Raw genomic sequence first — 17,073 nt, 5'->3', positions numbered from 1 at the left:
ATGTGTGCTGAAAGGCCAGGGTGACACTGGTTTAAATACTAAACAAACACAAGCATCCACAGAAATAAAAGCTGCATCTGTTGGGTTATTGGTGAAGGATGATGCTGTAATCAAGGCGAAGAATCTTCCAGGTGCTGCTGCACCATTGTTTTTTTGTCAGAGGGACAATTTTTAACCTTCATTTCAATGACTCAATAGGCCTTTCATAAACACTTAAATAAATCACCCTCTTCATTACCAGAAAAATGTTTCCGCATGCTTCGCAGTGGCTCTTAAAGCGAATGACATTATTCAACGAAGCGCAGATCGTCCTCAAATTACAGATTCACAAATTTCTTTCGAAACACAAAATATTCAGCTCATTTTATCCAAGAGGAAGAGAGGGCAGCCATTAAATTAACACTTCTCAGCTCATCCAATATCGTCCAATTCTCTTCTCAAAATGGCAACAATAGTTTTTTGTTTCTCAAGGTGAAACAGACAGGCTGTTCTCCTGAAGGACTAATGAAATCATATATTTGGGCTCATGAAGCAGTAAACACTAGTCAACTACAGTAAATTCCCCTGATCATGGTCAGAAATGACGCTACGCATCATTTACTTTATTACAAAGGGGAAGTGGAGCTATTTTTTATTTTTTGCACTGCGGGCTTTAAGCATTTCAGTAGAATATGAATGCTGGCTTTCCTGTATATTCATGGTCCGACTCTTCACTTTCTGTCCACGTCCTTATTTCCTCCTGTTATTACTGTCATTACTGTTGTTTTCTCCCTTTCCTCCCTCGCCCTCCTCTGTGCGTCTCCTCAGCTCTCGCCACCTCGTCAAACTTAACAGGTAGATGCAGCAGCTCCAGCAGCATCAACACTGTCTTGCGTCTTCCCGAAACTCAGGGCTGTGCAGCTTTGAGGGTCTCTCCTGCAGACAGCTGGGGAATCTTTTGAGAGTCTTTCATAACGCTCGCTGATGTAGGGATGAACCTGTAGTGTGTGTGTGCACAGCGGAGCCGAGCATACAAAGTGAATTCTTAAAGCTCTATTACTGGGGGGGAACAGAGGAGGGGGCTGCTGTCCTCCCCTGAAACGGGAACAATGCACACAGTGGGAAAATTGAAATTTATGCATATAAGAGAGCGAGAATGAAGAAAAAGGATAGAGGCAGGCTCGCACTGAGATGAGGAGGTGAACATTCTTGGACTGAGTCACTGTGAGAGCCTTGAGGTTTGAGGGAATTGGACACTGAGCTTGGGGACAGTGAGGACAATGACTTTACTTTTTGTGACATAACAAATAACTTGTTTATGCGTGTGCTGCTGCCTGGTGTGAAGTTATTTTTCTACTGCTGTCTGAGAGAAGTGCCTGCAGCCATACCACAGGAGAAGAGAGCAGCAGGACTTCAGTTTGTTTTCCTGAAGGGGAGCAAGGATTCGCTGGCCACATGGGAATACCTGTCCCGTCCCGGGGTCACATGTTCAGTGAGAGAAGAAGGCAGAGGACACAGCACAAACATGCAGCTGTTGTCCTGACATGACCAAGTTGACCAACACTGAGCATGTTCACCAACTATTTTATTACAATATCGTCAGAGGGTGTAGAAGGTGCACTGAATGAGCAGACAGTAGTGTGAAGCCTGTTTCTCTGAGGATAATTCTGCCTTTAAGCTTAATGAAGACCACTCACATCTATTCAAAGTCTTACACAGTTAATACGCCATGCACACACTCCACTAACTATATTATGTAAGGTCTGTTCTTGCCCTTCCTGCCCTGAGAGTCTACAGTCATGCTTGTGGCACTGATAGGTCGTACTTAGAAGTCATGGTGCTTTGAGCTAAATGCTAAACACATGCTAACACGACGCAGTCACAACAATGATGCTAAGCAGGTGTAATGTTTACAATGATCACCATCTGACGGTGCCAGACGAAGGGTTGTTGAGACATTTCACTAAAAGTCACAAATGTCAAGCTTACGGTGGTGCTGGAGGAAAAGTAATGCGAGTATCAATCGCTAGGATTGGGCACTGTGACTCTCTCTGCAATGGGAACCTATGAAGTAGTTGTTGAGATATTTGAGGTTGATCCAAAGAAGTCAGGAGCAGCTTGGAAAGGAGGTAAGCAAGTAAAGCCATGTTAGCTATAAATTAGCCCCTCAGTGCATGAAAGCAGGAGGGGTTGTAGCACAAATTAAAGTCTCTATTTAATGCAGCACAAAAAATACATATCTTGATTTGGGGCTGTGCAGACTATTTTCAATCTCAGCTGGTTTCCTACATTAAATTAACTGCAATATTACATTTATACCATAATAATTCATGTCATGTCAGTGTCTTCATACAGGCCTCAGTCAGGGTGAGTCCTGCACAGGTATTATGTGGCACACCCTGACCATTAACCCCTCGTGTCACAGGTGAGGTTATGTAACCTCTGCATGATGTACAACTGTCAGATGAACTATGAACTAAAAATCAAGGTGGTGCATTTTCCCATCATGAGAACTTCAGCCAATTCACTGGACTACTTGTGCCTCATTCCCGCCAAACAAACATACTGAATTAATAGTTGCAGGTTATATCGAAAAGGATACCAAATGTTGAGTCACAGAAACTTGGAGGATATAAATGAAGTGCCGTGAATTCCAAAACTGAAAGTAATTAAGATCTCTTTGCACTTGTGTGTTAAAGGAGATCATCAAATGAGACAGCATTACTAGGCTGGACGGAGGATGCCAACAAATCTTGTAAATGTGCTGACTGACAGACACCCAGCAGACTCAGTGTTTCCTCGTGGAAACGAGCTGGGCAGCTAAGCTGTGCCATCTTCTGAATGATGATTTGCGGGGTCAGGACACACAGCCAACATCCCTCCCTTGTTATTCCCAGAAGCATGTTTCCTTTGTACCTTTGCATTCTGCCAGCAGCTGTTCAGTGTGTCAGCTGGACAGGACGTACAGGGATGCGGTGGGAATATCTCAGGACCGCGTCCGACAGCTGAGTGAGGACACACTCGAGTGCCTCACAGGTATTCCCAAACGTTGCCACAGTTGCCGTCATGTTACCACCCTCGATAATTCAGTTTCTGCTTTTATGGATGGGCTCAAGCATTTAGTGCACCAGCGTGCGCTGGGCATCAGACAATGAGACACTGACGAGGTCGTATGAATACACATACAATCACTTATTATGCATACCACAATCTGTGGCTTCTGCCCTCTGATCTGCGTGTGTTTGGACCGTGAGAAGCAAATCATTTACATCCGCAAAAAATATATTTTAACTTATCCAATGAATGGCTCCAACCACGGCTGATGTCTGTTTCCAAAGCAGAAAATAAGAGCGTGATTGATTCGATTTCTGTCCTGTGCCGATCCTTAAAATCCTCCTATAAATTTCTCATGTATCCATTGCAGTGTTTGACCTTTAAGAACGCTGCAATTCAATAGATTTTGTTCCATTTTATTTCAACATCTTACGCCTTCCAGCCTTTTTAAGCTGGTGAGAAAATGTAAGTTACGATGAAGGAAAAACCTGACAGTAAATATCCGTCATCCTGTTTTCATTTCCATGTTTGAAAATCCATCAGCATTGTCTAAATTAAAATGGAAACTTCACCGACATGCAGTAAAATTCACGATGTACTCCAGAGCATAACTATGCTGTACTTAAAATGAAATTAACTGTGAAATGAATCTGGCAATCTATTGTCAGGTCGTATTCATTGCACTACATAAACATGGAAATAAAATAAAGTGGGCTATGGAATTGAATTTAATGCAGATGGAATAAAAATGTCATCACTAGTTTGCCTCTTCATTTGAATAACAGCAGATTGACGTTTCATCCTTGTATGTACTGTGGGTGCACATAATGAAAACACACTATATTCATAGTTATTGCAAGGCTGCTGTATAATACAGCTGCTTTCATTGTGTCTGCCCCATGTTTGTTTCAGTATTTATTCCTTCTTTTTATTTGCATTGGCCTTATAAGAGAAATTAATTAACACACAGTGAAACATGTGATGTAAAAAGTGTTTTATGTCAAACTAAGACAAAGAGTTTACAGCCACACTAGCGGCTCTGTGAGGTTGACACAGCAGTGCTTTGAGCTAAACCATCTTAGATTAGCATTTCAGCATGGTATCATCCCTTAATTATCACACGAAATACAGCTGAGGCTGATGGGAATGTCATTGGTTTTGCAACCAAACTGCGTGGCAATCCATCTACTGGTTGTTGAGATATTCCAGTTAAAACAACAAACCAGCAGGTGACACTGGGAACGTTAGGGGATCACCAGTCTCATAGGATTCAGCCTCTGGGGACAACGACTGTCTGTACTAAATTTCAAGGCATACAGCAGATGTTGAGATAGCGGCGTGCCATTCACAGATCAGCACTTTAACATGGTGATAAAAAAGATGGCACATGCATTATGCATGTTCATGAAATTGTGCATGACCTTTTGAATAGTGACTCTTCACAGCATCTCATCTGCTTTGAGTTTAATAAGCTGCAGTCATTCTACTGAAAGGCTTGTTAAGACCTGCTAGTTTAATTTCACCAGACAGTAAAATCACAGTAAATGTTTATTTGGATACAAATCTGACTGAAGGCAAAGTGCACGCGGCTGAAATGATCTGTGTGTTATGACATTTAAGTGTTTCATATTTGTATCCACGTTACAGTCTGCATTGTTGTGCAATTCGTCTCAGTTGACCAAGCAGAGGGAAAGCAGAGGGCATATAGGGACTGAAGCCTGAGTAGGTGTTTCTCCTCAGGCAGTGTGGTTGCATGTTGGCTGGAATTCCCTCTTCTCTAAAGATTACAGATTTGTAAAGGCACACATTTTCTTCCATTAGGCTACCCCCAGCAGATAGTCATTACACGCAGAAAGCGGGGCAACACTGGTTGGATTAGCCCTAATCTGAGAAATACAACTGGATTCAGCCCACATGCTAAAACAACATGACAGAAGGAAATCTACAGCAGCGATACAGAGACAGGGCCTGTGGCTACTGGAGCCTTGTATGGAAGAATACACTTTAATACTGCACTGCAGCGCAGTAAAAGCGCTGCTAACACTCCACCTACACATGCTTTGCATATATTGCAAAAAACATCATCCAAGGACCACTATTACAAGAGACAGAGGAATACAGCACTCTCAGTGAAAAAAGGTTGTAAAGCTGCAGAAGACACTGGAATGTGGATTCACATCAAAAATACATCAGGAAATGCAGTAAAGTGGAAAATTTGATGACTGTGTGCAAAGTAGTTTCAGTTGACTCAATACAATATCAAAATCCTCCATTTTAGACCATAAAATGAATTCATTTTATGGATTAAATTCATTGGAAAACACATCTCCTAAGCTGTTCACAATCCATCAACTATAATGATCGGTTCTGCTCCTCACTACTGCAAAATAACATGGCACAAGCGTCGCACTGTGGGTAGAAAATAGACTGAATAAAGACAGTGAAGAATCAAATATGACGAATAAACTAATGCAGCTTCTTGTTTCAAGCGAATTCAACACACTGAAAGACTTGAAGTGATTTTTGCGAAGTGGCTCCTTTACATTCAACAACTGACTCATGCAACCTTCCCAAATCCACAGTATGAATGCAGCTCCTCTAAATTATTCACTGCCCCGGTGGCATCTTTGGTTTTCTTACGCATTCTTCTGTGTAGTTCACAGCTTGCTGTCCTTGGATCATCTCAGGTAACATTTAGTGAATAACAGCAGAGCTTTTCAGAGGCAGTCTCGCTGAAGGACGTTGTGTAAGATCGCAACAAACTGCTGCAGCATCACTGTAGCTTGTCAGTAGTGATCACCGTCGCTCTGTTACAGCACTGACATGTAAGCACATTCTGATGCACAGGATGAAAGACTAACTGCACATCTCCAGTGACTTGCCCCTGAACCTACTCAGCGCGATTCCGCCATTTTACGGCATTACAACCAGCCAGGTCCGATTCTTTCTTACAATAGCTGGGAGGCGGTTTGGCCAAAAACATTTTGCACTTGACTGACGGTGATGTCTGCAGTCAACTGATGTTTAAAAGCCTCTGTTGTGGTTATGGCCATTTCTTTAGCATCAGTACTCCCTTGTTCAGAGGAAGCTAATGCATTTATGCTGCATGATGACCCATGAGTGTTTGTCTTGGCCCACAGCGATACACCCGAAAAGCTCTTATTAAACTAAGGATCAGACCACGCATTCGTGTCGGTGAAAGTATCAGTTAGACAACAGCACTGCCTGCAAGTGAAGTGACTCTTTAGTTAGATAAAATTACTACAAAGACTGTCTGAAAGCTTTTATGTTTTTTTTTATTATGCTTCCCTGTGAGAACGGCATGACAAATCTGAGAATGAGTACTTGTCAACTTGGGGCAGGTCATCCAAACTGACAGGACTCTGGCTGCAGTAGCAGTAACTCAGATATTTTTATCAGTGCATTGTGATAAAAGGACATGCTTTTGGGTAAGTGTCTCTTTCTGTTCAAGGGCTCCCAAATCAAGAGGATCCATTTAAAGCTTTCAAATGAAACACACACACACACACACACACACACACACACACACACACACACAAGACTGACCAAATATCTCAACAAAGATGAATGTGTTCCTCAACAAGTATTGACAATTGAATTCAGGCGTGCACAGCGTAGCGTGGGCTTGTCCTCTCATTATAAGTGACCTCAGTGACTCTGTTGGTGCCATTTAAAAAATATAAATAAACCCTCATTGTATGGACACACGTTCATGAGTCAAACAGTGTGGATTAAGATAGAAACTATCATGCAGAATACTCTTCCTCGGGCCAAACAATTTGACAACCTTGTATGTGGTGTTCATGCATCATTCATGACTTGTCGGTTTAAATGAGTTCTCATAGTCATGATGGATCTGAGGTTGTTATATATTGTTTGCTTGATTCAAGCATGTTTGTTTTGCCACAGTAACTGCAGAAAAATTGATGCAGAGCAAGTTGACATTTACCTTCAGAAATTTCAATACTTATAAAAGCTCACGAGATCTAATGATCCAGCTCGTGACGACGTCCTCCTTTGAGCCATTTTTTTTTGCAGAAACGCCGCATTTGAAGTGATGGCTATGTGTGAGCTGTTGCATTACCTGAGGGAATAGTTAGATATTTTATGAAATACATTTACTTGCTTTCTTGCTCTGAATTACATAAGTAGATCAATAAGCCTGTACGGTAAAAAAGAGCCTACAGCCAGCAGCTTGTTAGCTTAGCTTAGCACAAAGACTGCAAACAGCCTGGCTCTGTCTGAAGGTAGTAAAACCTGCCCACCAGCATTAATAAATAAGATAAAACATCTTAATTAGTGAGCTCCTGAGGTGGTGGACCTTTGGACAGGGCCAGGTTAACTGTTTGCCCCGTTTCCAGTCTTTGTGGTTGTTGTAGCTTCATATTTAGCATAAAGACATGGCAGCAGTGTCAATCCTCTCATCTAACTCTCTCAAGAAGCAAATAAGTGTTTCTCCTTAAATTTTGAACTATTCCTTTAAACAATGCATTGAATACAACACTATTAGAGAATATAATCCAGTGAATCCTTAATAATAATAATAATAATAATAATAATAATAATAATAATAATAATAATAATAATAATAATAATAATGGATAGTATTAGCTCAAACTGCCATTGCTGTAGGTATAATTCTTTCACGTGCTACATTTGCGTAAGGATTGCAAAAAGTATAATGTCCTTATATGGACACAGCTTATGAGTCAGTGTAGTCACCACAGTCTTAAGAATGCAAAAGAAGAAGAAGAAGAAGAAGAAGAAGAAGAAGAAGAAGAAGAAGAAGAAGAAGAAGAAGAAGAAGAAGAGGAGGAGGAGGACGAGGAGGAGGAGATCTGGCAACCTAAACTGGTCTGTGCTGCATTAGTGGGACTGTCCATTGCCTACACACTGAAGTGCTCTAACATTAGCCTCTGTCTGAGCAGCATCACACTGGTTTGAGTCATAGCAGAGGGAGGATAGGTAGCTATAAGAAACACTGTCAAATTCACATTTGATTCAGTCAAATTGGTCAAATGAAAGTTCATCTGTGGAAAATTTCTGGTCTGAGCAGATCCAGTGAAAAAGGAAAGTCTTAAAAAATGCAGGATATGGCTTATTTGGGCTTTGTTTTTCCACATGTCACAGTGGCACCACAGATTAGACACATCTACGGTAAATATGTGCTTGCAAATGTCTAAAACATCGGAAATTTACACTACATGTTTTAAATGAGTATAAATTAGTGCCATCTTAAATGCAGACAATTATACATGGAGCAAATGCTTTGGAAATAAAGATATGAAGTGATCTGTTGGAGCTGTCTGCCCTGTCACCATATCCAAAAACTATAATCCCACTTGGTTTAGCCCCCCCCCCCCCCCCCCCCCCCCCCCGAATGTCCAGCCAGGCCAGCGGCTCTCTGTCTCCGCTGCCTCTTCCTGCCCTGACCTCAGTCTTAATGGATATAACCTTCCCATTTCTGCATTTATGCACAAAATCTGTCCTGGCCTGGGGCAAGGTGTCACATCAATACACGCTGCAGCCTCACTCCAGCCAGCCACAAATTGGTGAGATAATAAACACAACAGCACTGTCAAGTTCTCTTTGTCGGAATCAATTCAATCACGCTGCGATGACTGGAAATTGTTTGCCGCGATGCATCATTGGCTGTTTACAGGTTTGTTTGTTTCTCAACTTTCGTAGCTGCAAAGCAAGCATCGAACTGAAGATTCAGTGTCTCTGGCCAGGGGAAGTTGGAGAACAGCCATATATTAGTGAAGAGGGACTGAGATAGAGAAAATGAAAGCTTGGTGAGAATTGATTTTTCCATACTGGAGAACAAACTGGAGCCACGCACACACACACACACTACTACTGGACTACAGCCTTCCACCTATTGATTCACGCTGCCAATAACACAGTCATTTGCCATCAGGGATTTGTAACAATCATTATGCAGTGACCCAGCTGGAGGACAGCAGTGTTGTCCTGCTTTATTCCATTCAGAATCCAAATGAGCTCTGAGCAAAGACTAATTCCTGTCAGTTATACACCTACTTTATTCATTCCTTCATTTCATACAAAGGGGGACATTTCGGACACCGTCACAAAGATCACAAGAAACAAGCAGATTTAAAATAGTCATCTTAACGCTTGCTAATATTATCAAAATTAACAATGTGAGCTGTGGGGAAAGCACAGCAATGACTAACCAGAATAGAAATGTGTCAAATCATAATCATCACATTTGCTACATCAACACCTGCCAGGCAAGCAGGGCATTATGCAATCCGGACTACTAAAAATAAGAATTATGGAGTTTGGTGCATTTTCAAGCAAGTGCCTTAGTCACAAGCTGGCCTGGCTGGTCTGCATAATGAGCTGCTCACTGGTCCTTTTCAACTGGGAAGCATCTAGCTTAGCTTGCAACAGCTTATCTCGCAAAATTAATCCTGCTGATTATCTGTTCTTATCCTTTAGGAGGAAAAACCTTAAGCCTCTTTCAAAAACAATGGATTCAAATTTACTCAAAGTGAACCCTGCCTATGGTCTGAATCTTTAAGTGTAATTCAACAGGCCTCTATTTTCCCTGCTTAACTCTAAGGAGTTCCTCATGAGGCGCGGACGCTCCCTGCAGAGATTTGGTGGAAGATGAGATGCGAACACGTCTGAAAATGTAGCATGAGAAGCACAGCCCTGCAGAAAAAATGCACATGACTCGAAACATGTATTCATATCCTACAAAATGAAATTATTTAAGTGTGGCCAAAAGACAACCCGGGTCAAAGACGACACTGGAGTAAAAACAGCTCATTGACGCTGTCACAAGAAATGCTTTTGCTGGATGAGTAATTTTACATAATGGCTTGCATTTGACCTCCTGGAAATGAAAAACAAGTCCAAGTAGGAGAGGTTGTGCTTCATCCCTGATGTGGACAAGCCAAGCATGTAATATTCATCTCTTCCTCAGGAACAACATCTGAAGCGCCCTTGAGCTAAGCACTGACCCCACAGCCCCTCCAGTGGAATCACTCAGCAGCCGACAGTGCGAGGCTACGCTCGGCAGCGTCAGGGTGTGTGAATTTGTGTAAACATGCATCCTTGCTTCTTCCCCGCTGCACTCACCAACAGCCACATCATCTCAACAGCATTTTGTATTTTCATTATAGCCGAGCCTGAGACATATGAGGTACAGCTGTGTTCAATTTGCTTTTCCTTCTTTCTTTTTTGCCCCTTTTTCTCACTTCATTAGGTTACATTGCCACTCTCTACGGCAGTTTGGAGAGCTGCAGCTGATGCTTGAGCGTGAAGTGTGAAGTGCAGTCGGTGGCAAGAAGGATAACAAATTAATTCTCCAGACAGAACTTGGTGGCCTACATGGCAGAGGAGTGACTGGTAGACCAATTATGAAGCCATATCACACTGCACAGCCGTTCCTATCACATCCATCATGTTTGAAGAGATGACTACACGGATTACAGTATGTTACAGTTGACACATTAGGCTGTTTATCCATCAAACGTGTTGTCGGAAGAATATAAGCCAGGATGCTGCTGATATAACCTGATGAGATATTTTGAGTCAGAGAATGGGTTACAGCCTAAGTATGGCTACTAATCTGCATTAGATTTGACTGGTGGCACCAAATGACAACTAGAAAAGCAATGCTTACCTTTCAAATATTCAACCTAAGCTTAATGATGAAGGGGAAGAGGTGAAGATTACATTACAAGCTTGAGAAAAAAGACTCGATCCAATGCAACAATCTGCATGATGCAACCAACTTCACCTGGAGCCGCCGCCACTACACACTTCCTAACTGGCGGCCTCTATCTGATGCCACAGCCAGACGCCACAACAACCAGAGCAGCGATGCTTTATTCTCCACCAAAGTCATCGGACTGCTGCAGATCAGCTTCTCTGGAATTACTGAATTACTCAGTTTACAAAATCACTGTGTTTGGCCAATTACAGGCCATCATGCTCCATCATCCAGCTGGTGAATTTCAGATTGCAGGACAGAGGAGTTTGAGTATAAAGCCAGACGGTTGGCAGGTGTCTGTGTTTTTTAAAGCGATGGTCCATTTTATCCAAACAGTGGCTCAGCTCATAAACATTAGGTGTTTAATTTTTAGATTCGCCTGCCAATGAAACCATTGAACAACAAACATTTCACATACTGTGTGTGTGTGTGTGTGTGTGTGTGTGTGTGTGTGTGTGTGTGTGTGTGTGTGTGTGTGTGTGTGTGTGTGTGTGTGTTAGGCTGCAACCTGCATCATTACATCTGGATACAGTTTTAAAAGGATAATTGCGTAATGTTTTTCATAGTGAAAAGGAGATTTTCCTCCTTTTCTTATGCACAGAAAATTCGCGTGGAGCGGTTTATGATGTAGAACTACTCACAGGCGTGTGTGACAGAGAAACTGTTGGAGGACTCCAGGTTGTCAACATTGTAATTGAGGTGGAAGGGTTTCTCCGTCACATTCTGGTTGGTGTTATACAGCTGGACAGCAAACCTGAAGGCGCTGTGCTCCTGCACTGTAGAGCGCATGAACAGTCCACCTACAGGAGACAACATGTCACATGTAACAGCGCTCTGATGAGTTCATTCCCAACGCACATCAACAGTTTTGGTCCAGTGATCAGGATTTGACTTATGTACAGAGTGAGGGCAGCGCCATACAATTACGCTTTATTGCACAGATCATCCAAGGCAAGCCAGTGAACAAATGTGTTAGCGCTCGATAAATAATGCATTGCAGATACTGACATTTTGGACAATTTGGATCAACTCAAATTTTCCAAAAACCGCCCACAAAGACGCGCAGGATCCCACAGCCTTGTGTCTTTACGACAAGTGAACTTGGTAATGAATTATGCAAATAACCAAATCAGCGCGACTCGCAGCTACGTGTCCTATTTAGACTGTTTGAACAGAGAAATGTGTAGTCAAAGCATCTCATTCAACTTACCAATGTTGATTTGATTTGGAAACCCTGCCAGCGACTCCCCCCAAAAATACAATAAAACAAGCACCGTCGCCTTTGTACGATGCCACATTTTTCTCCGAGAAGTGGAATCAACTCCTGGTCTGGATGTAACAGAGGAACAGCAGGGAGAACCATGTACACGAGCTTGTACGCAAAGAAATCCACAAGATGCGGCGGGTCCCTCTCACTCACTGTGTGCACCCACGTTGAATGTGTGCCAGCGCAACTGCAGCGCCAGCCCTCTGCTGCTGCTGGAAACCTAAAGGCAGCGTGTTATCTCAAAGATGTGGTGATGGTGGAGGAGGAGGAGAGGAAAAGCGGATCTCCTTACTGTGGATAAGGACCATTGAAATGGGCCAGAGAGAGGGAGAGGGAGCGCGAGGAGAGCAGAAGAGATGAGGGAGGGAGAAGGGGGGCGTTTATCAAACTTGGTCTGACGTTGAATTATAATAAGAGCAGCCTCTTCCTCCTCACGTCACTGCAGAGTTGGTGTGTGAGGCGGTGTAGCCTCTGCTGGGTTTGGTGTGTGGTGCAAAGGCAGAGCAGCACACACCAGCATCTAGTCAGTATGGACCAACAGTATACTGCTGTGTGTGTGTGTGTGTGTGTGTGTGTGTGTGTGTGTGTGTGTAAGCCATGTAAGTGTGCATCTATCTATCTATCTATCTATCTATCTATCTATCTATCTATCTATCTATCTATCTATCTATCTATCTATCTATCTATCTATCTATCTATCTATCTATCTATCTATCTATCTCTTTCTTATGTCTTGTCTCCCTCCCTGTTGTGTTTAGATGTGCAGCAGCACCCATGCAGCAGTAGTCCTGCACACAGGCAGCATAATCTTAGGCTGTCCCCTGCAGGTGTGTGAGTGCAGAGACTGTAGATGTGGGTGCTAATGCCCTGATTTATCACAGTTTAATCACTGGTTGCCAAGTGGCCTAACTAATGCTAAACATTAGTATCCTAATTGACTTACTTGCGATAAGTCATTTCGATTTCATTTTTGTTGGCAACCATGAGTATAGCTGATGCAGGGAGTCCAGGAGCAGCGACCAAATCTAAGGGCCAACATGCTGAAGTGGTGTGTTCGGATGTATTCAGGGTTTGAGTTCTCAGTGTTAATGCTCTAAATGAAAAACCAACAACAGTGGCATTGAATTTTTTCATCTGCAGCACATTTTCCAAATAATCTGTGTATTTAACTCACCATAGAGTTATAAGGATAGGTTCATTTTTTTCTGCTGACACTGGTTAAAAGACATTTCTGCATATTGAGAATGTGCAATTGAACACACATCACATGGAAAAAAGGCCAGTTTCTTCTACGCATTCAGACACAATGTCGTATTGTTCGGTATAAAAAACGGTGTGCATTAGACTCACAAAATATGATGAGACGCCTGAAGTAATCATCATTATTATCTGTCACACAACTAGCTGCAGACAGCAGAGAGTCGGCAGGGGAAGGATCAGCGCAGACTTATCTGAGGTTGTACAGACTTCAGTTGTTCGTGGTTTAACATGCTCCATCCAGTTCTTACAACATCAACATGACAAAGAAGTAGTGCTCTGTCTGACAATCAGACTAGCGTGGGAGGAATGGAGTGACGGTATGCAGTGATCTATCTCCTAATGAGTTCATGGTCAGGTAATCTCTGGCCTTAAAACTCAACGATGTCAGCAAACCTGCAGCTAACGTCAAATATGCTCCAGTGATGAAGAGCTGGATTTTCTACTGAGGCTGTTCTGCTTGATTTTGGTGTAAATTTCACAAACGTCTTATTGTTTTTGTTTTTTTTACCGCTTGTCATTTAAAACCCTGCAGCTCTACTTCCTTCTTCTATGTACATCTGCAGCCGTGCTAAACACAGCGGGTTTTACCAAGTCACACAAAGTAAGTTTACAGGTGATTTTCAGTCTTTAATGGCACTTTTTATTACACTATAGTGTATAATTTAAAGAACAGCCATACACTGCAGTACTGTACAGGAATGTGATTTAAAGCTATTGAAATACAGTTACTGAGATCAATTTTTTAAGGATGACCACTCTTCCGCCTGAAGTTCATTCTCCACAATCATTTATCTATTTCAAGACATAAGAGTTAAATCACATTACTCACTCAGGATTGCTTACTCACTGTGAATGACTCTTCGATTCCATTAGATTAACTGTGCAATACAATATCAATTATTATCAGGGAGTACCATTTGTTTGTAGAGGGGTGTATGCATGCATTATATATTTATTTATATATATACAGCTTCCTATTTATACTGCTGCAAAACCAGCACAGCAGAACAGGCTACAGAGTCTGTGCTTATTGATCTCGATGTGATTTAATGCTTGGCATACAACTCTAATCTTTCACAGGACACAACAGGCAGAACAACTGCACTATAATTAAGTTTAATTCCATGAATGAAAATAATGCTCGGTTGGTTTGACCTTTCCGCAGATGTCCACCGCTGTTAGCGTGTCATTTGTAGATATCACTTTCCTGCCACTTGAGGAATGATCCAATTAGTTTCAGTCCACTTAAATATAGATCGTTTAAATCAAATCCTTGCAAAACATGCATATGCAAGAGGTGCGAAGAGGTAAATTCAAAAGCCCAAAGTGCAGCCTGCAATAAACCACATTTAGGGGTGTTGAGGGACTGCATGAAGAGTATTGGTGTGATGGGGGGGGGCACGAAGCTTATGTTTCACTTTGCAAAAAGCCTCCACAGGGTTATTAATGTTTTCTTTTAAAACCCTCCACTTGAGGAAAAACACAGAACACCCTCAGCACTCACCATAATATGTCAGAATAACATTAACAGTGTTAAATCAGTTCAACTTTCTAAATCACATTCTCCAATTTAAAACTCAATATCCTAATGGAACTTCTAATGTGTGCCTCCAATGTACGCATTAATAAAACCCTGATACAGAGAGAAAACTGTTCCGTTCTGCATACGGCTGCATGCATCTTCATGAACCGTTATCTTTTTGATGTAAACATATTATAAGAAAGCAGGGATGAAAAAATAAAGGAGTGGCTAAGATGCTAAACCGAGCTGGTGATCATGGTAAACATTAGGCCAGGTTGATGGCATTGTCATTGTGAGCATGTTAGCACGCTGACGTTAGCATTTAGCTTTTCTGAAAAAATCAGACTACCCTCCCTCCAGCCAAAAGACAAATGACAATACCCTCCCCTTCCTGACCCCCTGATCATTTTCATGCAGTCTCTAATGTGTGACTGTCTCACACAAGGACATTTTATCAGCAGGGATAAGATTCTGTGTCAAGTGACGTGAAGAGAGAAACTTTGCTGCTGCAGTAAATTTATCACTATACGTGTTAAGAATGAAGATGAGATATTTGCCTCTTTTTTTTATCATACCTTCCTGTCTGCCTCTTAATGAGCTGGTTTGATGGTACAATTTATGTCACTGTGACTTTGCAGCCTCTACAGCTGCACGCTGATTCTCTGGTTTCAATAGAAGACAGTGACTTTCAGGGTAACGCAGCTTCCCTCAGCGACAAGTTCTGACAGCTTTTCAATGAGCATGAGGAGTCTTGAGGAAACCATTGCGCTGCCTCTTCAGCACACCGTGGGCACGTTTCCCACTTCCCACCGTGGCAAATGAGATCTGCTCAGGGAGTGTCTCGCTCTCTGTCTGATACACAACCTCTTTAGCAAGATTCAATTGAGTGTAAATGTCAGCAGGTCTTTCCAGAACTTCCTATGGAGTTTAAGCAAAAATGGCATTTATGCAGTGTGGGACCATATGGTGAGTGAGATAAATAGCATGGCGTTATCTGACATTGCTCCAAGAGGCTAACATGAATAACATGACAGCAGAACACAAACCCCTGCTAGCTGGTGAGACACAGTGCAGACAAATATCGACACTGTTTTAATGCAATGTAAAACCAACCAGATAGCCGAGAACGTGTTCAATAACTTGCCAATAACAATCTATCAGTGTCTGTGAACTTAACCTTGTTTTATATATAGCAATTGCTTGTTATAACCCACAGAATTATGCACACAAGTTGTAAGCCTGAGGGAGCAGAGTGGCCTAAATACGGGCAGTGTTACACGTAGCGCTGCTAACAGAGAGCACACACTTAGAATCAGACGCATCAGCCATCCACAGTAATTAAGTCATCAAAAAGGCAACTGATTTTCAGTCAGTTGTAATCATTCTTTAAAATTCAGCGTGAGTATGTGTCAAACAGATAACAGATGCTAACATATAAAAACAACAAATAAAAATGCACCAGACTCTCAGAATGCAAGTGTCATTTTCATACATTTCATTAAAAAAAGCTTGTATTCTCTCACAGGCTTTAATTTTAGCAGTGTGACACAGGCTTGGTTTGCTCAACATTTCTGAAGCATTTATCAAGAAAAAAGCAAAGCTACGTATGTATTTTTACATCTAGTGTTTAACAGTTTATTAATATAAATAAATGCTTTAGGGGTCGGAACTTCACTTGTTTATTTAGTCAAAGTCTCTGTTTTGGTGTCATTACTCAGAGCTGGAACCTGTGAAATTGGATGAGGAACTTTGCAGCCACATGCGCAGCTCTGCCTTTCACATTTAAGATGACATTAGGACCAAAGCCTGCTGGGAGAATTGAAAAATGCATAGCACAAGTGCTTTCATGCATGCGCAGCCTCATTTTCCTCGGGCTGATAACGTAGTAAATGAGGGCTGGCACTGGATAATTTAAGATAAGACGCGTGGATGTAAACAAAACCAAACAGTGAACTATGTATCTAGCGCCATTAATTATTCTTGGTCAGGGATCAAGAGGCAGCAAATACAATCTAATAAAGTGTGATAACGTGTTGCTCTCCTGGATGCTCCGCAGATCAGACCGCAGCAAACTTTGCTTTAATATCGCAACTTTCATTCAGCCAATATCATACACAGAGAAACGGCCTGAGGGAATAGTGTGCAGTGGATTAACTGGGATTAATAATACATGCACCAAAACCAGAACCACGGACAGTATGTAACACGCCTGCCTGCCTGGCA

General features: G+C 42.0%; 1 protein-coding gene across 5 annotated transcripts in view; it reads right to left on the bottom strand.

Moving 5' to 3' along the window:
* Window positions 1–12,453, bottom strand: part of gria3a (glutamate receptor, ionotropic, AMPA 3a) — an 81,251-nt gene extending 68,798 nt beyond the window's left edge. For 4 of the 5 annotated variants that reach the window (XR_011603167.1, XM_070982569.1, XM_070982568.1 and 1 more), the window contains exons 1-2: window positions 12,012–12,426; window positions 11,443–11,601 (exon numbers count right to left, since the gene is read on the bottom strand). Coding sequence is in view for 3 of the 5 variants with exons in the window: in XM_070982569.1 (XP_070838670.1) it covers window positions 11,443–11,601; window positions 12,012–12,099 (247 nt within the window). In the remaining 2 variants the exon portion in view is untranslated. Of the gene's footprint in view, window positions 1–11,442; window positions 11,602–12,011 lie in introns of all 5 variants that reach the window. The other variant, XR_011603168.1, reaches the window with a different exon arrangement.
* Between the last annotated feature and the right edge of the window lie 4,620 nt (window positions 12,454–17,073).

This window comes from Chaetodon trifascialis, chromosome 16 (genome assembly GCF_039877785.1).
Source record: "Chaetodon trifascialis isolate fChaTrf1 chromosome 16, fChaTrf1.hap1, whole genome shotgun sequence".
NCBI lineage: Eukaryota > Metazoa > Chordata > Actinopteri > Chaetodontiformes > Chaetodontidae > Chaetodon > Chaetodon trifascialis.
This window is presented reverse-complemented; position numbering and strand designations above follow the sequence as displayed.